The following is a 23,243-nucleotide window of genomic DNA, read 5'->3' as shown; positions in this document are numbered from 1 at the left end:
CTGAGTGATACACTAATAAAGGCTTCACTTTGCAATCACCTCTAGCATTGGCACACATGAGAAGAGTAAGCCTGTCTTTCATAGGCTTGATGTCCTGGGAGTGCCTTTTCTTCGTGAGTAATGTAGGTCCTGCTTGGCATTTTCTTCCAAAACAGGCCTGTTTCATCACAATTAAACACTTGTTCAGGTTTCAGTCCTTCACTGTCTATGTGCTCCTTGAATTCATGCACATATTTTTCAGCTGTTGTTTGGTCCGAACTGGCAGCCTCACCATGCCTTATCACACTATGTATGCCACTACACCTCTTAAATCTCTCAAACCAACCTTTGCTGGCCTTAAATTCACTCGCATCACAACTAGTTGCAGGCATTTTTCTAATTAAATCCTCGTGCAACTTCCTAGCCTTTTCACTTATGATCGCTTGAGAGATGCTATCGCCTGCTATCTGTTTTTCGTTTATCCACACCAATAACAGTCTCTCAACATCTTCTATCACTTGCGATCTCTGTTTCGAAAGCACAGTTAAACCTTTGGCAAGAACAGCTTCCTTGGTTGCCGTTCTCTTGGACACAATAGTAGTGATGGTTGATTGGGGTTTACTATACAACCTGGCCAGCTCGGAGACACGCACTCCACTTTCATACTTAGCAATGATCTCTTTCTTCATCTCCATAGTAATTCTCACCCTTATTCCTGTAGGGTTGGCACTAGAAGCTTTCTTGGGGCCCATGGTCACTTATTTTTCAGGTGAAATCACTATAAAAAGGCTGTAATAATACGAAATGTTCCGATTGTATGCTTGAATGTTACCGCGGAGGCTGGCTTGTAAACAATGCCACTGGCAGAACAAGTGAGGCTGGCTCAGGCCGCATGGACGCGTCTCGGACGAATCGCGTTGAGCGAATTTTTTAGCGCTATGTGAGGCAAAATTTTAGCGATAAAATGTATCGCTAAGCGGATTTAACGCTATGCGATGCCAACGTTATGCGAGGGTCCACTGTATTTCATAATATTCCATTCATTTTAGTGCTTGCAAGTGCTAAATAAGCTACCATGGTTCCAAAGAAAGCTCCTAGTGCCAAGCCTTTGGTAAAGAAGGTGAGAAATATGATTGAATTTAAGAAAAACATCATTGAACAATATGAAAGTGGTGTACGTGTGGCCGAACTGGCCAGGATGTATAATAAATCCCGTACAACCATATCTTCCATCGTGGCCAAGAAAAAGGAAAACAAGGAAGCTGTTGTTGCAAAGGGGGTAAATATGCTGACAAAAATGAGATGAGTACTCAAAGATGTTGAGAAGTTATTATTGGTGTGGATAAATGAGAAACAATTAGCAGGAGATACTCTTATGACGTCGATTATTTGTGAAAAGGCTAGGCAGTTGCATGACGATTTGGTAGAGAAATTGCCTGCAACGAGTACTGATATTTGTGAATTTAAGGCCAGCAAAGGTTGGTTTGAGAGATTTAAGAACCATAGTGGCATACACAGTGTGATAAGGCATGGTGAGGCTGCCAGTTTGGACAAAATTGCAGCTACAAGATTCATAAGTGAATTCAAGAAGTACATAGAGGCTGAAGGACTGAAACCTGAACAAGTGTTCAATTGTGACGAAACAGGCCTCTTTTGGAAGAAAATGCCAAAGAGGGCCTACATTACTCAGGAGGAAAAGGGACTGCCAGGACACAAGCCTTTGAAAGTAAGTAAGTAAGTAAGTAAGTAAGTAAGTTTATTCAGGTATACACAAATACAGTTACATAGAATTATCATACATAGCAGCATATGTGTAGGGAACCTAGGATAACCCAAAAAAGTCAGACAGAGTGACTTATTTCCATTGGGCTGACACTCATGTTCTGTGCTAATGCTAGTGGGGATTTCAAAGTGAAGCCATTACTAGTGTACCATTCTGAAAATCCCAGAGTGTTCAGGAAAAACAATGTTATGAAGAGTAAATTGTGTGTGTTTTGGAGATCTAATAATGCATGGGTCACGAGGGAAATTTTTGTCGAGTGGTTCAATGAAGTGTTTGGCTCTAGTGTGAAGAATTATCTCCTGGAAAAGAAATCGGATCTCAAGTGCCTCCTAGTAATGGACAATGTACTTGCTCATCCTCCAAACTGGGATGACTTAATTCTGCAGGAGTTTGGGTTCATCACAGTAAAGTTCTTGCCCCCGAATACCGCTCCTCTCCTCCAGCCCATGGACCAGTAGGTCATTTCAGACTTTAAAAAAAACTACACCAAAGCAATGTTTGAAAGGTGCTTTAATGTGACTTCAGACACTCACTTGACCCTAAGAGATTTTTTGGAAAGAACACTTCAGTATCCTCCATTGCTTAAGCCTTAGAGGTAAGGCTTGGGAGGGAGTGACTACCAGGACTTTGAACTCTGCTTGGAGAAAATCGTGGCCAGATTGTGTCCACAAGAGAGATTTTGAAGGGTTTGTAGCTGACCCTGATGAACCTATGTCAGTTGTGAACTCTATTGTGGCATTTGGGAGTTCCATGGGGTTGGATGTGAGTTTGGAGGATGTGGAAAAGTTGGTGGAGGACCACAACGAAGAGCTCACCACTGAGGAGCTGCAAGAGCTTCAACAGGAACAGATCGCAGCTCAGAATCTTGCTGCAGAGGAGGAGGAAGAGAGATGGAAGAAGGTGCCTTCTTCAGAAATTAAGGAGATTTTTGAAATGTGGGGTAGGATGGAAAGATTTATGGAGAAGCATCACCCTGAGAAGGATGTTGCAAGCCATATCGGTAACTTGTACAGTGACAGAGTCTTGGCCCATTTTAGGGAAGTTTTAAAGAGATGCCAGAAGCAGAGCTCTCTGGACACTGTTTTTGCGAGACAGGACTCCAGTGACTCTCAGGCTGGTCCTAGTGGCATTAAGAAACAGAGAAAAGAAGTAACCCCAGAAAAGAACTTGGTACCTGAGGTGTTGATGGAAGGGGATTCCCCTTTCAAACAGTAAATAATCCAATCTGTCTCCTCCTCCAGCCTTCCATACACTAAGAAAAATCACCAATAAAGGTAAGTGTTATGCTGTTAATGTTTCATTCATCATGTCCCATTGTATTGTTTATGTACTACATCTATATTTCATGTAAAAAAATTTTTTGTTTTAACCCTTTGACTGTCGAAAGACCCAATCCTGAAGCGTCTCCTGGTGTCGCAAAATATTCGAAAAAAAATTATGTTTTGTTATGAAAATATTAAGATTATTTTTCTGATTGTTTTATTACAAAAAAAAAAAATTCCCATCAGTGCATTCCGAGATATAGAGGCGTGAAGTTTGCAGAAACTGAGCGGCATATGGCAACAGCGGCAACTGCCGCTCACCCGGTAAACTTTGGTTTGCTTTTATTAGACGGTTTCATGTTTTTTTCACTATTTTATTTTTTCACATAACTTTTGTGGCCTGTGAGACCAAAATATGGTGCAATGTTCATGTATACACTCGCTGAATGTAACACAATTATAGCAAAAACACTAGTATCATCATAATGTTCCTAAAACTTGTTTACACAAACAATATAAAAAAATGTTTATTACGATTGTTCTATAATAAGTATACATATGTACAATCACTTGACACTTTTCTAGAACTGCTGCAGCTTGTGGAATTCTTTGAAACATGGGGTATAAGCACAATGGTGTCTTACACTCCTCACACATAAAACGAGTGTCTCTGCATTTTTGTGGGCATTTTGTGGTATGTCCACAGACAAAACACCTGTTCTGAGCATTTTTCTTGAGAGCAGTTGCAGGCAGTGGTATGGGGTAGTGATCACCAGGCCTCAGACGACAGGACATACGTTGATAATTTCGTGGGCGCTGGTCTATTGCAAGTGTTGTTCCTTGGTACTTGAATATTATTTGTCTGATGACTGCCAAACAAAATTCACCATATTTGGGTTTGTTGTTGGTCTTCAACTTATACATATTATAAGCATTCATCATGGAAATGTCAAGAAGATGGAAAAAGAGTTTTTTATTATTTTTTTTGTTTATTATCACACTGGCCGATTCCCACCAAGGCAGGGTGGCCCGAAAAAGAAAAACTTTCACCATCATTCACTCCATCACTGTCTTGCCAGAAGGGTGCTTTACACTACAGTTTTTAAACTGCAACATTAACACCCCTCCTTCAGAGTGCAGGCACTGTACTTCCCATCTCCAGGACTCAAATCCGGCCTGCCGGTTTCCCTGAACCCCTTCATAAATGTTACTTTGCTCACACTCCAACAGCACGTCAAGTATTAAAAACCATTTGTCTCCATTCACTCCTATCAAACACGCTCACGCATGCCTGCTGGAAGTCCAAGCCCCTCGCACACAAAACCTCCTTTACCCCCTCTCTCCAACCTTTCCTAGGCCGACCCCTACCCCGCCTTCCTTCCACTACAGACTGATACACTCTTGAAGTCATTCTGTTTCGCTCCATTCTCTCTACATGTCCGAACCACCTCAACAACCCTTCCTCAGCCCTCTGGACAACAGTTTTGGTAATCCCGCACCTCCTCCTAACTTCCAAACTACGAATTCTCTGCATTATATTCACACCACACATTGCCCTCAGACATGACATCTCCACTGCCTTTTATGTACCACTTATGTACCACTTATGTACCACTTATGTTTTATGTACCACTTATGACTCTTGCGAACACAGTCAGCAAACCCAATCTGCTTGTCACATATGTCCACTAAGCGCATATTGAGGTTGTAATCCGTCACAGCTGCAGGTTTTACATTGGGTTCATTGGTCTTTCTATTCTGCTTGCCAGTGTTTACCATTTCATGTCGGTGAACTGACGTCAACAGTGTGACATCACATTTGTCATGCCACCGAAATGCCATGATGTCATTGGCAGCAAACACCTGCACCTCACCTCTACGACTGCCAATGTCGAACCTGGGCATATGCTTACAATTTCCATGCACTGTGCCACACACATCTGTCATGTTTACTCGCAAGAAATCACTGAGTAAAGGGCTTGTGTACCAGTTGTCAGTATATAAAATATGCCCCTTACCAAGATATGGTTCTATCATTGTTCTAACCACATCACCAGAGATACCCAGTAACTTCCTGGTATCTTGCAATGTTTTACCGCCAGTGTACACAATTATATCCAAAACCAGACCAGTTTTGCAATCACACAGAACAAATAACTTTATACCAAAGCGTTTCCTCTTGCTTGGTATATACTGCTTGAATGAGAGTCTTCCTTTGAACAAAATCAAAGACTCATCATTAACAAGCTTCCTGAAGGGATAAAAATACATACAGCAATTTTATTTCAGGCACATAAACACATTTCTGATCTTATATAACCTTTCGCTTCTGTCAGGCCTTGTTTTGTCTGAAAAGTGTAACATACGTAACAGTAACACAAATCTATTCACTGGTATAATGTCACTGAAAGCTGGGGTTGAAATCAGGCGGTCTGTCGACCAGTATGTGTTGACACTGTTCTTATACATGTGTGGCATAAGCATTATTGTGGCAAAGAACAGATACATCTCTGCCACAGTTTTGTCCTTCGACTGGTGTAGGCGTGATCTTGGTGGAAGAATTGTGTTTGCCATGATGTACTCAAAGTATATATTGCTTTCCCTGACAATAATGTCCATCAGGGGTTCAACGAAGAACAACTGAAAGCATTCCAGTTCAGTGGCATTGTTCCCAAGTGTACATGATGGCCATATTCCACTTTGTGTTTCATCAAGGTCATGGGGACTGGGAACAAACTCGTCACCTTGCTGCCAATCCCAGATGCGGTCAGCTGGTGGGTTCTGGATATTGAAATGTGGTTATGGTTGTGCAGGTTGTGGTTGTGGTTGTTGTGGGAGTGTGGGGTTGGGTGAGGCTGGTTGTAGTTGTGCAGAGTCAGCAGCGTCGGTAGTAGCGTGGCCCACTGCTGGTGCCACATGACTCATGCCACTATCACTATCACCACCACCACCTGCTGCCTCACTCGCATCATTCATACCCATCGTAACAATATCATCATCTTCACTATCAGGTCGTGGTGTAGGGCCACCGGATTTGCTCCAAGATTTACTCCTTCCCCTTGGAACAGCATATGGCACACTACCAGACTGCAAGCGACGTTGTATATACTGCTGCTTCACTGGGGAATATTCACCTTCACTGTTGCAACTAAAACTGCTTTCAATAACTTTGAAATCACTATCACTATCACTTACACTGCTCACATCTGAGTCTTGTACACGGGCAAATAGTTTCCTCTTTCGTCCTGGTACAGGTGAACATGAATGAGCCGGCCCAGCACCAGAGGTGGAAGGTTGTGGGTCATCTGGGTTTTCATCACTAATTACGTTTTCCTGGGCACTGTTTTCGGTCACACCCGCTTGAAAACCAGGGAATTCACTTTCACTGACACTTTCATCGCTGTTAGAGCTATCACTTGGGAACAAAAGACCTCGAATCCGCCGAGGAGTGAGGAACTTCTTACCGCGAGGCATGGTGAAAATGGACTACCAAGATGGCGTTCCCACAATGCACCGCTGAGTCCCAGATTTTTTCACAGGGTGCACACCCACCACTCAGACCCATTCTCTCTCATGTAGGCCTACCAGCCCTCTCCTGCTTGATTTGAAGCCGCTAGAATTTAAGTGTATAGATACGTCAAACACGGTATCTCGTATGATGTATATATACGACCGAAACAGTCAAAGGGTTAATACTTCTGGGTGTCAGGAACGGATTAATTGTATTTACATTATTTCTTATGGGGAAAATTGATTCGAAAATCGTCTACAGTGGACCCCTGACATTTGATGGCATCGACATTCGATAAATCCGACATTCGATGCATTTTAACGCAAAAATTTCGCCTCGACATTTGATGGAAAACCTGACATTCGATACGATTCGTACGAGACATGTCCACGTGTGGCCTGAACTGCCCCGTGTGTGCCAATGTTTACAAGCCAGCCAGTGTGCGCGCATCTAAGGATACATTCGGTACATTCCATATTATCCATATTATCACTGTTTTTGGTGCTTGTTTCTGCAAAATAAGTCACCATGGGCCCCAAGAAAGCTTCTAGTGCCAACCCTGTAGTAAAAAGGGTGAGAATTAGTATGGAAATTAAGAAAGATTTTGAAGGGTTTGGGGCTAACCCTGAGAAGCCTATGCCAGTTGTGGACTCCAATTTGCCTACTTCAAAAATTAAGGAAATGTGTGCGCAGTGGGTTGAACTGCAAACCTTTGTGGATGAAAATCACCCTAACACAGCTATTATAAGCCGTGCTGGTGACTATTACAATGACAATGTTATGGCCCATTTTAGACGAATCTTAAAGGATCAGCGACAGAGGTCCAGTGACTCTCAAGCTGGTCCTAGTGGCATTAAAAGAAGAAGGGAAGTAACCCCGGAAAAGGACTTGCTACCTCAAGTCCTAATGGAAGGGGTTTCCCCTTCTAAACAGTAACAACTTCGACACTCTCCCCTCCTCCCATCCCATCAATCATCACCAGATCTTCATTAAAGGTAAGTGTCAATTATTCTATTGTTATTGTTGTTATTGTAATTATTCTATTGCATTAAACTTAATATTTCATGTGGTAAAATTTTTTTTTCATACTTTTGGGTGTCTTGCACTGATTAATTTGATTTCCATTATTTCTTATGGGGAAAATTAATTCAACTTTTGATATTTTCGACATTCGATAGCTCTCAGGAACGGATTAGTATCGAATGTCGAGGGTCCACTGTATTTTGATAATCGTCGCACTTCCAGGAATGGATTAACAACAATAAACAAGGGACCACTGTATTAGTATCAAGTAATTTTGATGGTATCGATATTAACATCATCTTCAAACTTGGTATTGGAATTAGTATTGACTAATTTTGTTGGTATCAGTACCATCTCCAAACTGAGTATTGGTATTAGCTAATTTTGCTGGTATCAGCATCGACATTGCCCCCAAACTGATTAATGGTATTAGTGAGTATCGACTAATTTTGAATATCAGTATTGGTATTGGCAGAAAATTTTGAACATCTCATCCCTATTATTACTGATGGTATACTTCAAACTTTTTGGCACTTTTTTCTCAACACACTGACCAGAGACAGTCGGTGTTTTAAAATGAAAAATTAATACATAATAGAGTGCTACTATTATATATATATCTCCTGCAGCAGCCCCTTTGAGGGATGGAAGGGTTGCCTTGGTACTGGTGAAGAGCTCTTGATCCAGGGAAATTTAGCTAACCTTCCCTTCAATTCAGTCTTGTTACCTCTTATTTCCCAAATGATGTTTAAACTGTACAGGTTTAGTGCTTGCAGAACGTTCCTCTGAATGAAGCTGCTGGGACCACCTACTCATTTCTGCAATATTGCAAGCTCGTGATCATGGGTTGATTTCAACACGAAAATCTTAGAGCTGTCATTCAACTCCCTCTGTGGTTGTTTTGCATCTTGTATTATTCTAACTCCACAAGACTTTGAAGAGGCAATTAATGACATGCCCATGCACTTTGCCCCAGGCCCAGACTCATGGAACTCCGTGTTCATCAAGAATTGCAAGAAGCCCTTATCGCGTGCCTTTAGCATTTTATGGAGAAGGATCATGGACACAGGGGTCATCCCACACACACTAAAAACAACAGACATACCCCCACTCCACATAGGTAGCAGTAAAGTGATTGCAAAGAACTACAGACCGATAACACTAACATCCCATATCATAAAAATCTTTGAGAGGGTTCTAAGAAGCAAGATCGCCAACCACCTAGATACCCATCAATTACACAACCCAGGGCAACACGGGTTTAGAGCAGGTCACTCCTGCCTGTTCCAGCTACTGGACCACTATGACAAGGTCCTGGATGCTGTAGAGGATAAATAAAATACAGATGTAGTATACACAGACTTTGCGAAAGCTTTTGACTAGTGTGACCATGGTGTAGTAGCACACAAAATGCGGGATAAAGGAATAACAGTAGATGGATTTACAACTTCCTGACAAATAGAACACAAAGAATAATAGTAAACAGAGTAAAGTCTCAGAGAGCCACGGTAAAAAGCTCTGTTCCACAAGGCACAATACTTGCTCCCATTCTATTCCTCATCCTCATTTCTGACGTAGACAGAGATGTAAGCCATAGCTCCATGTCTTCCTTTGCGGATGACACCTGGATCACCATGGCAGTGACCTCCATCAAAGACACTGCGAGACTCCAATTGGACATCAACCAAATCTTCGAATGGGCCACTCAACAATATGAAGTTCAACGAGGAGAAATTTCAACTACTCAGATATGGAAAACTTGAAGAAATTAAAAATGTGTGAGGGTATACAACAAATTTTAACCATACAATAGAGCAGAAAAGTAATGTGAAGGACCTGGGAGTGATAATGTCAGGGGATCTTGCCTTCAAAGACCACAACAATGTATCTACCTCATCCGCTAGGAAAATGATAGGATGGATAATGAGAACCTTCAGAACTAGGGACATCAAGCCCATGATGATTCTCTTCAAATCGCTTGTGCTCTCTAGGCTGGAATACTGCTGTACACTAATGGCCCCCTTCAAGGTTGGTGACATTGCAGACCTGGAGAGTGTACAAAGAACTTTCACAGCACACGTAAGTGTGATAAGGCACCTAAACTACTGGGAGCGGTTGAAGGTCCTTGATCTGTATTCCCTCGAATGCAGGCGAGAGATACATGATAATATACACTTGGAAGGTCCTGGAGGGATTGGTACCAAACCTGCACACGAAAATCACTCCATATGAAAGCAAAAGACTTGGCAGGAGATGCAACATTCTCCCAATGAAAAGCAGGAGCGCCACGAGTACACTGTGAGACAACACAATAGGTGTCCGGAGCCCAAGACTGTTCAGTTGCCTCCCAGCATACATAAGGGGGATTACCAATACACCCTTGGTTGTCTTCAAGAAGGCACTGGACAGGCACCTAAAGTCAGTACCTGACCAACCGGGCTGTGGTTCGTACGTCAGCTTGTATGTGGCCAGCAGTAACAGCCTAGTTGATCAGACCCTGATCCACCATGAGGCCTGGTCTCAGACCAGGCCGCGGGGGCGTTGACCCCAGAAACCCTCTCCAGGTAAACTCCAAGTCACGATTTTTGCATATGTATATGTATGTTTTTTTTAACACGTTGGCCGTCTCCCACCGAGGCAGGGTAACCCAAAAAAAAAAACGCTTTTACCATCATTCACACTATCACTGTCTTGCCAGATGTATGCCACTACTGTATGTAGTTCAAAAACTGCAACATATCTCCACCCCACCTTCACGTTTCTAACTTTTTTTATACTATAAATTTTTACTACATTCTGTATTTATTTCATATTGTCAATCCTAATGAGTTGTTCAACATTGCAGGAAAGAGAGTGCCTATAGCAGGAAGCTGACATGGATGGTGGACTCTTGTGCCTCAAATGGAGGGATCATCGCTCCACATTTTTCCGCATGCTCTCATCTGTTCGGAAAAAAGTTAGTGATTTTACAATCAGATTTAGATTTATTACATTTATTAGATATATTATTTACTTTTATCAGTAACATCTATTAAGGTGATTTATAACTGATCCATAGTTTGGAAAGCAAACTTTAGATATTTCAGTCTGTCTTGGATTATTACTAAGTCCAGGACAGACCATAATATTGCATAAAGTTTTCTCTCTAAATTTTGCGTTATTCAGGAATTGTTCCAGCTCTCTAAATTTTGCGTTATTCAGGAATTGTTCCAGCTATGATATTTTAACTCTTATTTCTTTACAGAGTGATGCTCAGATAGATGATTTCCTGGTAAAACAGACAATTGTAGAGAGGAAAATTATCAAGGGCTTCTCCCATGGAACAAGCTTTTTCAATCATGCAGAATATTTTACTAAAATTAACCTCTGCAATTGTATTTATTTCACCACTTGTCAGCTTTGGACCATCTGTCTCTGTCTTGGTGGTTCCCATTCTGAGCATAACCATATGATGTGATTTTTCTTAATCCAATTCTTTTGGAATTAATTACTGTTTAAACTTTTCAGGAAATTTATTGCGATGCCACCATAGCCTGTGATGGAAAATTCTACCCTGTTCACAGACTTGTTCTGTCAACATGTAGTGAGTTTTTTGAAAGAATGTTTGAAGTGGCAGACAACAAACACCTCATGATCGTTCTGACGGACATCCAACACGAATACTTAGAGACACTCTTGGATTATATGTACATTGGTGAGGTGAATGTCTTGCAGAGTGACCTCTCAAGTTTTATGAAGGCTGCCGAGTGCCTCAAGATCAGAGGGCTTGCTGAGCCCTCAGAGACAAACCCCAGAAAAGAATGTGCTGATAGTAAAAGAAATATGCCTCAGAGAGAGGACGGTTGGGAGATAAAGCGCAGGAGGCAGAATGATGATTTGCCAGTGAACTCTAAGCCGGAGACCAAGTCGAGTCTGGGGGGCAATTCACTCGACAATTTGAACTCAGCGAAAGTGCCACCAAGAAGCAGAACATCATGCGGTGAACCCAAGAGGGGAAGAGATCCATCTCTTGGACATACCAAGATCAACAACATACCAGCATCAGGGATTGTCTCCCCTGCTCAGTTAGCACTAGCTGAGTTGGCCTCAGAGAAACAGGCTGGCTCCAGCTCCAACCTCACATCTTCGCTATCAAAGGATCATGACAACGACAGTTCCATTAGTCACGACACTGAATTATCAGACTGTAAAAGTTCTCAGGTAAATGTCTTAACAGGTGCTCCTCGACTTATGATGGAGTTACATTCTAACAAACCCATCGTAAGTCAAAAATATAAGTCGAATACGAATATGGTATTCTAAATAAATAAGTAATGTGCAAACAACTACTGTCACTGAATAAGTAAATAAACAAATAATTACTGTAACTAACTAAATACCAGTATTGAAAAGTAAAAAATGTATACAAGTTATGGACTTGATGCCTTCGTGCTGGGTAATTATCTTAAGTTTCATCTCCAAAACAATTGCTCTTGCATCATCATATGTCAAAGATCACCTGTATTTTTTGTTTAGTGCATTTTGAAAATGTATTCATTATGGTATGCAGTCTGTATATCTGTACCATAAATCACTGATTATCCCATGCCAATGGGGAAAGGGTGAGCCAGCTTTAACCCTTAAACTGTCCAAACGTAGATCTACGTTCATGTGCGTAGCACTCTGAACGTAGATCTACATTTTATTACATTTGATTGAAAACATGTAAAATTAAACTTAGATCTATGTTCGGAGTGTTACGCACATGAATGTAGATCTACACTTGGACAGTTTAAGGGTTAAAGAAAAAAATGGATAATGCATCTTTTTGTTTTGCATTCTTGTTATTTAGAATGTTGGACATACTGTGACTTAAGTATTTCCCCAATGTCTTCAAGTAAATTTTTATTAGAGAAAGAACACAGATTTGTGTGTGGGAAATCCAATGAGTACATTTTGAACAGTATCCTATGATTAGTTTCCAATTTACAACTCTTGGTCCAAGCAAAAAGAAAATTGCAATCATGAAAACGTTAACATTTTGTGACCGATGTGTTAAAAAAAAATTGCACCACTTTGTATACAAAATACAGCCTCTCCTCACTTAACGACAGAGTTCCATTCCTAAAACTACGTCAGTAAACGAATTCATCGCTAGGCGAGGAGCATACTATTCTGGTGGCGGGTTTGTGTCAACCATCTTTAGCTATTTTTTTAATGTCACCTTTACACCATTTATAACATTTCTGGTATATTTTTAAATGTTTATACAGTAGTGTACTGTATATTGTAATAAACAGAATAGAGGAAATCAGCTCTAACATACATTACAGTGGACCCTCTACCAAAGGCTTTCATCTGTTCCAGAGAGCTAGCCTTTAGTCATTAGTCAAATTAATTTTCCCCATAAGAAATAATGGAAATAGAATTAATCCGTTCCAGACACCCAAAAGTATTAAACAAAATCAATTTTTTTTACATGAAATATACATTTCCCTACACAGAAACGAATGGTACATGCAAAATAAACAATAATTAAATGCCACTTACCTTTATTGTGGAGTTGTTGATGAGTGATGTGCCAGCAGCAGGGGAGATTCAGGTTTTCTATTATTTGGAAGGGTAATCCCCTTCCATAAAGACTTCAGGTACCAAGTCCTTTGGTGGGGTTACCTCTCTTCTTGGTTTTTTAATGCCACTAGGACCAGCTTGAGAGTCACTGGACCTCTGTCGCACAAAATATCTGTCCAGAGAGCTCTGTTTCTCACGTGCCCTTAGGATTTCCCTAAAATGGGACACAAGAGTGTCATTGTGCATGTTGCCAATACGGCTTGCAACTGCTGTGACAGGATAAAATTCATCCATAAACACTTGCACCTTTGTAAACATTGTACACATTTCCTTAATCTTTGACGAAGGCAACTTCCTCCGTCTCTCTTCCTCCTGCTCTGAAGCACATTCCTGAGCTGTGATCTGTTGCTGTTGCACCTCAAGCTCTTGCAGGTCTGCAGTGGTTAGTTCTTCATCGTCATTCTGCACCAACTCTTCCACATCCTCGCCACAAACCTCCAACCCCATGCACTTCCCCAATGACACAATAGCTTCCACAACTGGCATAGGCTCCTGAGGGTTAGCCCCAAACCCTTCAAAATCCCTCTCTTGTACACATTGTGGCCACAGTTTCCTCCAAGCAGAGTTCAAACTCCTGCAAGTCACTCCCTCCCAAACCTTACCTATAAGGTTTATGCAACTGAGAATATTGAAGTGATCTTTCCAAAACTCTCTTATGGTCAATTCAGTGTCTGAGGTCACTTCAAAGCACTTTTGAAACACTGCTTTTGTGTAAGAGTTTTTTGAAGTTTGAAATGACCTGCTGGTCCATGAGCTGGAAGAGAGGAGTTGTATTAGGAGGCAAAAACTTCACTTTAACAAAGCTAAACTCCCCTGCAATTTGCTCTTGCAAGTCGGGAGGATGAGCAGGAGCATTGTCCATTACCAGGAGGCACTTGAGTGACAATTCTGTTTCCAGGAGGTAATTTTTCACAGTGGGGCCAAGCACACCATATAACCAGTCCATGAAAATTTCTCTAGTGACTCGTGCCTTAGTGTTTGATCTCCACGGCACACCCAAATTACCCTTGACGATATTGTTTTTCTTGAACACTCTGGGAGTTTCAGAGTGATACACCAATAAAGGCTTCACTTTGCAATCACCACTAGCATTATTACACAACATTAATGTGGAGTCAAAAAATGTTATCTATGGAGGCAAAGAAGGGAATGTATGAAAGTATAATAGTACCAACACTCTTATATGGGTGTGAAGCTTGGATTGTGAATGCAGCAGCGAGGAGGAGGTTAGAGGCAGTGGAGATGTCCTGTCTCAGGGCAATGTGTGGTGTAAATATTATGCAGAAAATTTGGTGTGGAAATTAGGAGAAGGTGTGGAGTTAAAGTATTAGTCAGAGGGCTGAAGAGGGGTTGTTGAGGTGGTTTGGTCATTTAGAGAGAATGGATCAAAGTAAAATGACATGGAGAGCATTTAAATCTGTAGGAGAAGGAAGGCGGGGTAGGGGTCGTCCTCGAAAAGGTTGGAAGGAAGGGGTAAGGGAGGTTTTGTGGGCGAGGGGCTTGGACTTCCAGCAGGCGTGCATGAGTGTGTTTGATAGGAGTGAATGGAGACAAATGGTATTTGGGACCTGACGATCTGTTGGAGTGTGAGCAGGGTAATATTTAGTGAAGGGATTCAAGGAAACCGGTTATTTTTATATAGCCGGACTTGAGTCCTGGAAATGGGAAGTACAATGACTGCATTCTAAAGGAGGGGTTTTGGGATATTAGCAGTTTAGCGGGATATGTTGTGTATCTTTATACGTACATGTATATGCTTCTAAACTGTTGTGTTCTGATCACCTCTGCAAAAAGAGTGATTATGTGTGAGTGTTGAATGATGATGAAAGTATTTTCTTTTTGGGGATTTTCTTTCTATTTGGGTCACCCTGCCTCGGTGGGAGACGGCCGACTTGTTGAAAAAAAAAAAAAATTGTCAGCCTATCTTTTATAGGCTTATGCCTTTTCCTCCTGAGTAATGAAGGCCCTGTTTGCATTTTCTTCCAAAACAGGCCTGTTTTGTCACAATTAAACACTTGTTCAGGTTTTAAGTTTTCAATGTCTATGTACTCCTTAAAGTCCTGCACATATTTTTCAGCCACCTTTTTGTCGGAACTGGCAGCCTCACCATGCCTTACCACACTGTGTTTGCCACTACAATTCTTAAATCTCTCAAACCAGCCTTTGCTGGCCTTAAATTTTTCAATTTCATCACTGTTTTGAGGCATTTTCTTAATGAGATCATCATGCAACTGCCTTGCATTTTCACATATTATTGACTGAGAAACACTATCTCCTAATAATTGTTTTTCGTTTATCCACACCAACAACAGTCTCTCTACCTCTTCAATTAATTGCGATCTCCGTTTTGAAAACATACTTGCACCTTTCGCAACAACAGCTTCCTTGATTGCCTTTCTGTTCACCAAGATAGTAGTGATGGTTGAATGGGGTTTATTATATAGCCTTTCCAACTCGGACATATGCACTCCACTTTCATATTTTTCAATGATCTCTTTCTTCGTTTCCATAGTAATTCTCACCCTTTTTACCACAGGCTTGGCACTAGAAGCTTTCTTGGGGCCCATGCTGGCTTATTTAGTGGTTACAAGCATTAAAAACGCTGGAATGCAAAATATATCGCAGGTACACATGGAATCGACCGCAGTGGCTTGTAAACAATGGCACACTGAGTCTTGGAGTGGCTGAGCAAGCCGTTAGATGAGTTTTTCGCTGTTGGTAGAGCCATTTTTTTTAATGCCAAAGAGCGCCGTTAGACAAATTTGCCATTAGTCGATGCCGCCATTGGTCGGGGGTCCACTGTATTTTGGTTCGCATACTGGTTGGAGAGCCCATTGTAACTCCAAGTTGTTGGTAAATGAGTATATCACTAAGTAAGGATTGTAAACAACAGTCAGAAAGCCAGAATGATACACAGTATTTCTTTAAGAATGTGGAAGCATGCCAGTCATGAGAATCCACTAACATTGTCTTGCAGTCAGACATAGTTCTCCCTCGCTCTATGATAGATGAGTTTCTGGTTGTGTTCCAGAGCTGAAGGCAGTATAATGTGTAAAACAAGAGGAATATTTATTCTGAGTCTTGGCTAGTTCCACAGAATTTGATTAATGTTTTCTATAAAAAAAAATATGAGCCTGCTATTATTATTTTTATTATCACACTGGCCGATTCCCACCAAGGCAGGGTGGCCCGAAAAAGAAAAACTTTCACCATCATTCACTCCATCACTGTCTTGCCAGAAGGGTGCTTTACACTACAGTTTTTAAACTGCAACATTAACACCCCTCCTTCAGAGTGCAGGCACTGTACTTCCCATCTCCAGGACTCAAGTCCGGCCTGCCGGTTTCCCTGAACCCCTTCATAAATGTTACTTTGCTCACACTCCAACAGCACGTCAAGTATTAAAAACCATTTGTCTCCATTCACTCCTATCAAACACGCTCACGCATGCCTGCTGGAAGTCCAAGCCCCTCACACACAAAACCTGCTATCTCTGCACAAAATGATCATAAAAAAAAAAAAAATTTGGTCAAAAAACTTAAATAAAAAAAATTATCATCATCACTTGGAGAGGTCAACAAAATTGATAAAAAAATCCATATTTCTCTACTTACTTTTGCCAAAAAATATGAACAAACCAGAGAAACATGAAATGGACATATAAAAATAAATGCAACTGGTTAAAAATTTGAAAGAAATTAACCCTTTGACTGTTTTGGATGTATATGTACGTCTTACGGGCCACTGTTTCGGACGTATTAATATGCATAAATTCTAGCGGCTTCAAATCAAACAGGAGAAAGCTGGTAGGCCCACATGTGAGAGAATGGGTCTGTGTGGTCATTGTGCACCACATGAAAAAAATCCTGCAACACACAGTGCATAATGAGAAAAAAAAAACTGACTTTTTTGGGGGGGATTAAAATGCCAACTTTGAGGTTTATTTTTGTATAGTATTTATCGTTGTATTCTCATTTTCATGGTCTCACGTGATAAAATGGAAAACATATTACAGAAATAGAGATGATTTTGATTAGTTTCACGATGAAGACGACCTTGAAATTGAGCTCAAAGTAGCGGAAATTTCGATTTTTACCAATGTTCAGGAGTAAGCAAATCACACCACACGTCTGTCAACTGGGGTGTCTGATATTCTTTCACTAGTGCACTGATATTATTTATACCATTTTTACAATAATGCATTAGACTGCATAACAGTAAATTCTGTATTTTTTGTATGAATAAAAAATCAAAATAGAAAGCAGTAGTAATATAAGAGGGGCATAGAGATGTGACTAATGAACAGAGGATATGTTATTTTAGTGCCAAGAATGTCTACATTGTTTATTCTGGACCCTATTTTGAAATTGGCGTCTTTTTTAATTTGCGTGAAATTGGCCAAATTGCCAATTTCTGACCACTATATTGGGTAGTTCAAATCGGTAAATGGGCGGTTTCCTGTACTCATCTGATAGAAAAAATGGAGTTCTAAAGAAATAGCTATGAGTTTGGTCAACTGGAACAACGGAATTGGCCAAAAACAGGGCTCAAAGTTGGCGAAATCACCGATGCGTATATGTCGCTCAGACCGCTAACTTCGCGGGAGCATAATTCCGTGAGTTTTCGACCAAATTTCATACTTTTGGTGTCATTACCATCGGGAAAAGATTCTCTATCATTTCATGAGAAAAGATAATTGTTTTTTCCAAAAATTTTGTGACATAGAATGACAGTTTCAGAAAGGGGCTTGCGACAGTCAAAGGGTTAAACTCCAAAATTCACTCATTATTTCCCTGGAGTGAAGCATACATATCATGAACCTGTAAATAAATATCTCCCTACTCTTCCTCCACTGCGCTCTATAATAATAATAAAAATAATAATTATTTCTACAAGTACATGTACAAGGTATACAGTCCGAGCTGACATCAGTGACATACTACCATATGTAGAAAGCCCCTGGTTATGTTGAGCATTTAAGATTAATAAGGTCAGTTTTGTCTCGGGATGCAACCAACACCAGTCGACTAACACCCAGGTACCCATTTTACTGCTAGGTGAACAGTGACAGTAGGTGTCTTTAGGAAACAAATCCTAATGTTTCCAGCTGTACTGGGGACCGAATCCCAGAGCTGTGTGTGTGAGCTGAGTGTGCTGGCAATCCAACTGCAGAACACCACTCCACTCCTAGTCCCAATTTTGTGTTAGAACAATGCAGTTTGGCCTGATCTGGTGTTCATTATCTTCACAAACCCACACACTGGGGAGAGAAACTCTGTGACAACATTTTGGTCTGTCCTGGACCATTTTCAAGTTACAACTGGTTCAGGATAGACCAAAACATCGTCATAAGGTTCCTCTCCAAAGTACAAGTTTTCGATGAATTCTTCCAGTCACACCATTGTGACTTTTTGACGATAAACAGCCTTAACCCTTTGACTGTTTCAAGCCCCTTTCTGAAACTGTCATTCTATGTCGCTCAATTTTTAAAAAAAAAAAAAATTATTTTTTCTTATGAAATGATAGAGAATCTTTTCCCGATGGTAATGACACCAAAAGTTCGAAATTTGGTCGAAAACTCATGGAATTATACTCCCGCAAAGTTAGCAGTCTCGGCGACATATGCGTATCGGCGATTTCGCCGACTTTGAGCCCTATTTTCAGCCAATTCCGTTGTTCCAGTTGACCAAACTCATAGCTATTTCTTTAGAACTCCATTTTATCTATCAGCTGAGTACAAGAAACCTCCCATTTACTAATTTGGACTACCCAATATGGTGGTCAGAAATTGGCAATTTGGCCAATTTCATGCAAACTAAAAAAGATGCCAATTTCAAAATAGGGTCCAGAATAAACAAGGTAGACATTCTTGGAACTAAAATAACATATGCTCTGTTCATTAGTCACATCTCTATGCCCCTCTTATATTATTATTGCTTTCTATTTTGATTTTTTATTCATACAAAAAAATACAAAATTTACTGTTATGCAGACTACTGCATTATTGTAAAAATGGTATGAATAATATCAGTGCACTAGTGAAAGAATATTAGACTCCCCAGTTGACGTGTATTGGGCGTGTGGTGTGATTTATTTACTCCTGAACATTGGTAAAAATCGAACATTTCCGCTACTTTGAGCTCAGTTTCAATGTCGTTTTCATCGTCAAAGTAATGAAAATCATCTATATTTCTGTAATATGTTTTCCATTTTATCACCTAAGACCATGAAAACGCGAATACAATGATAAATACTATACGAAAATACACCTCAAAGTCGGCGTTTTATTCCAAAAAAACGATCAAGAGTTTTTTTTACTCATTACGCAATGTGTGCTGCAGGATTTTTTTTATATGGTGCACACTGACCACACAGACCCATTCTCTCACATGTGGGCCTACCAGCTTTCTCCCGATTGATTTGAAGCCGCTAGAATTATTGAGTATATATGTGTCAGAAACATTGGCTCGTAAGACGTATTTATACGTCGAAAACCATCAAAGGGTTAAGATTTTGTTTCAAATTTGCTCATTGGATTCTCTCACTCCTAAATTTGTTTTATTTCTGCTCATTTTTTCATGTTGCGATATTTAAACAAACTTTGTTTCTTTAAAGTGAAATACAATATAATACAACTTTATTTCTTTTCTGCTGTATACAAAATGTAGTTTACACATGATAAAATATTGTTAAGCACAAAGAAAGCCACCAGTATAACTTAACAACTAGACATAGGTTATTGAGTAAGAGTTTTATTTTTTTAAATGTATGAAAGTGAGGTAGCTAAGTGAAGAATAGTACACTTTTAAGGTGATTACACTGGGTCACTAACTGGACCTGGATGGATGAAGTTCACCAGTACTGTCCCAGGACGGGACAGTACTGGTGAACTTCATCCAGCCCTAAGGTGACTGACACTATAACTACTTTATTGAAATCTCTTTATTATGCAAAGCATTTCTGGCAGCCTTGAAACTAAGGCTGAAGGGACTCTGGGAAAACGGTTAGCCAGACTTGAGTCCTGGAGATGGGAAGTACAGTGTCTGCACTCTGAAGGAGGAGTGTCAATGTTGCAGTTTTATAACAGTAGTGTAGGCGTGCCTCTGGCAAGACAGTGATGGAGTGAATAATGATGAAACTGTTTCTTCTTTTTTTGGTCACCTTGCCTTGGTGGGAAATAGCCAATGTGTTAATATAAAAAAGTATACGAGATGAAGAATTCCATAGGAGATATTTAGTAATTCGATAAAAAGTAAAATTAGTGATATATTTAGGATTAAGTTAGGTACATGAGATGAAGGAACAATAAAGGTATTGTTAAAAAAGTCAACTGGTGCTGGGCTTGTGTGATCACTTAAGACTAAATTTATACCACATACAACAAGTTAATAATACATGTAATAATATCTTTATTTCTACAAGTACATGTACAAGGTATACAGACCATAGCTGACATCACTGACATAATACTATATAGAAAGCTGCTTGTTATGCTGAGCATTTCCCGCAAATTAGATCAGTTTTGTCCCAGGATGCAACCCACACCAGTCCACTAACACCCAGGTAACCATTTTAAACTGATGAGTGAACATGGGCAACAGTGTCTTATGGAAACACGTCCTGATGTTTTCCAGCTGTACTGGAGATTTGAACTCCAGACCTCAGTGTGTGAGCTGAGTGCGCTAGCAATCAAGTTACTGGTAGAAATGTTGTGTAATGCAGGTGAGACTGTATAATGTGAGGGGGACTTGTAGATCTTTCATAGAAGGGAACAGGAAGGTGCTCTTGTGCTGCTGAAGTATTCTTGATCCAAGAGAATGTAGCTACCCTTCCGTTCCTTGGATTAACCCTTTGAGGGTCGACAGGCCCTCTCCGAAACTCGTTCTCAGGGTCGGCCAAATTTAAAAAAAAAAATTATTTTCTCTTATGAAAAGATAGAGAATCTTTTCCCGATCATAAAGACACCAAAAGTTTGAAATTTGATAGAAAACTTACAGAATTATGCTCTCGCAAAGTTAGCGGTCTCGGCGATGTTTACGCATCGGCAATTTTGCCCACTTTGAGCCCCATTTTCGGCCAATTTCACTGTACTAGTCGACAAAAAACATGAATATTTCGCTAGAACTCCATTTTTTCTATCGAATGGGTGCAAGAAACCACCCATTTATGAAATTCAACTATCCAGTACAGTGGTCAGAATTTAGCAATTTTGCCAATTTCACACAAATTTCAAAAGATGCCAATTTCCGAATAGGGTCCAGAATAAACAAGAAAGACATTCCTGGCACTAAAATGACATTTCCTCTAGTCATTAGTCACGTCTCAAGGCCCCTCTTATATTCTTTTGCTTTCAACTTTGAATTTTTATTTTCACAAAAAATATAAGATTTACTGTTATGCAGACTACTTCATTAGTGTAAAAAATGGTATAAATATTATTGGTGCACTTGTGAAAGAATATTAGACTCACCAGTTGACGTGTATTTCACGCTTGGCACGATTTGTTTACTTTTGAAGTTTGGTAAAAATCGAACATTTCTGCTACTTTGAGCTCAATTTCAAGGCACCTTTCATTGTAAAACCAGTCAAAATCATCTCAATTTCTGTAATATGTCTTCCATTCTATAAAATGAGACCAAGAAAACTAGAATACAACAATAAATACCATACGAAAATACACTGCAAAGTCGCTGATTTATTAAAAAAAGATGGTCAAAGTTTTTTTTTTCTCATTATGCACTGTGTGCTGCAGGATTTTTTTTAGACTGTGCACACTGACCACATAGACCCATTCTTTCATATGAAGGCCTACCAGCTTTCTCCCACTAGATTTGAGGCCGCTAGAATTTATGAGTACTAGTACGTCAAAAACCCCTACGCGTAAGACGTACTAGTACGACCAAAACCCTCAAAGGGTTAAACCAGCTTTCGCAAAAACGATGACATTGCATCAGCTTGAAACAACAAATCACACTTTTAAAACTGTACCTTTGATACATTAGCTACCTTTCATATTGTCTATATAACAGTAGCTAACTGTTCAACAAATCCTATGTAACAGATGATCATTGAATGAGTTTGAAATATGTGGACTTTTAAAATTGTACTGTTGTTCATTTAACTACCTCTCTTTTTCATACATTTAAAAATCCAAAATAATCTATGCCTAGTTCTTAAGTATTAGGATTAGTCTGCCCAAAATGCACTGCATTCTAATAACTTTGTTTTATGCCTAACAGTATTTTGTTACATGTAAATTACATTATCTGTACACTGCATAAAGAAATTAAAAATTTGATTTGGATTGGTCTCACAGTTTCCCATGTAAATAATTGTATTAATGTTATGTACTTTCAATGTATCTTCAGGTCAAGTTTGAAGATGTAAATGTAAAGGAAGAGCCGGAGGACTGGCCGCAGGCAGAGAGTAATGAAGACCCACAATTGTTCAGGTTCTCGGACCCAGGGTTGGCGTATCTGGCAAATGCGTCTACTTTACCCTTGCCCGTGCAGGGTATCAGCCAGACAACACAGGCACAGACGGGTCCCCTTGAGCATTCTGCCCACCCTCTACCTGGACCTTCAGGATTACATTCTGTAAGTTTTGTGCTTGTAATATATTAGGATAGTGACACTCTTGATATTTATTAGCACCGGACTAACTTGTTCTCTGTTCTGCTTTCCTAAGATGTGTTCTGTAGATCTTTTATTGTGCTTGTATGATTCTCCTGCCTCGGTCTCCTGTTCATTGGTGGAGGCTACTGCAGATAAGGTGATAATTAAACCTTAAACGGTCCAAATGTATATGTACGCTCACTCGCACAGCACCCCGAATATTTTGAAAAAAAAAAAAAAATTTATAGAAAAAAATAGCACAATTTTTTAAGTGTTTTAGAATAAAAAAAATTTGGGGGTCAGTACTTACCGAGATATGAGGCTACGAAGTTGGCACTTGGTGATCACCTGACAGCAACATGGAGCACTGCTGCTTGCAGAAATTCTACATATTTGCCGTTTTCTTCCATTTTTTTAATTTTCTTGGTTTTCATGATATGATAATTGTTTTATGGCAAATC

At 40.0% G+C, this 23,243-nt stretch overlaps 1 protein-coding gene across 2 annotated transcripts in view; it reads left to right on the top strand.

Moving 5' to 3' along the window:
* LOC128687293 (longitudinals lacking protein, isoforms H/M/V) overlaps positions 1 to 23,243 on the top strand; it is a 125,243-nt gene that overhangs the window by 27,764 nt on the left and 74,236 nt on the right. For both annotated transcript variants that reach the window (XM_070098433.1, XM_070098434.1), the window contains exons 2-4: positions 10,404 to 10,514; positions 11,066 to 11,758; positions 22,537 to 22,764. In XM_070098433.1, coding sequence (XP_069954534.1) covers positions 10,434 to 10,514; positions 11,066 to 11,758; positions 22,537 to 22,764 — 1,002 coding nt within the window. In that variant the 5' untranslated portion in view covers positions 10,404 to 10,433. The remainder of the gene's footprint in view (positions 1 to 10,403; positions 10,515 to 11,065; positions 11,759 to 22,536; positions 22,765 to 23,243) is intronic.

The sequence above is a fragment of the Cherax quadricarinatus genome, chromosome 62 (assembly GCF_038502225.1).
Source record: "Cherax quadricarinatus isolate ZL_2023a chromosome 62, ASM3850222v1, whole genome shotgun sequence".
Classification (NCBI taxonomy): Eukaryota; Metazoa; Arthropoda; class Malacostraca; order Decapoda; family Parastacidae; genus Cherax; species Cherax quadricarinatus.
Note: the sequence above shows the minus strand (reverse complement) of the source record. Positions and strands in the feature narration are given on the sequence as shown.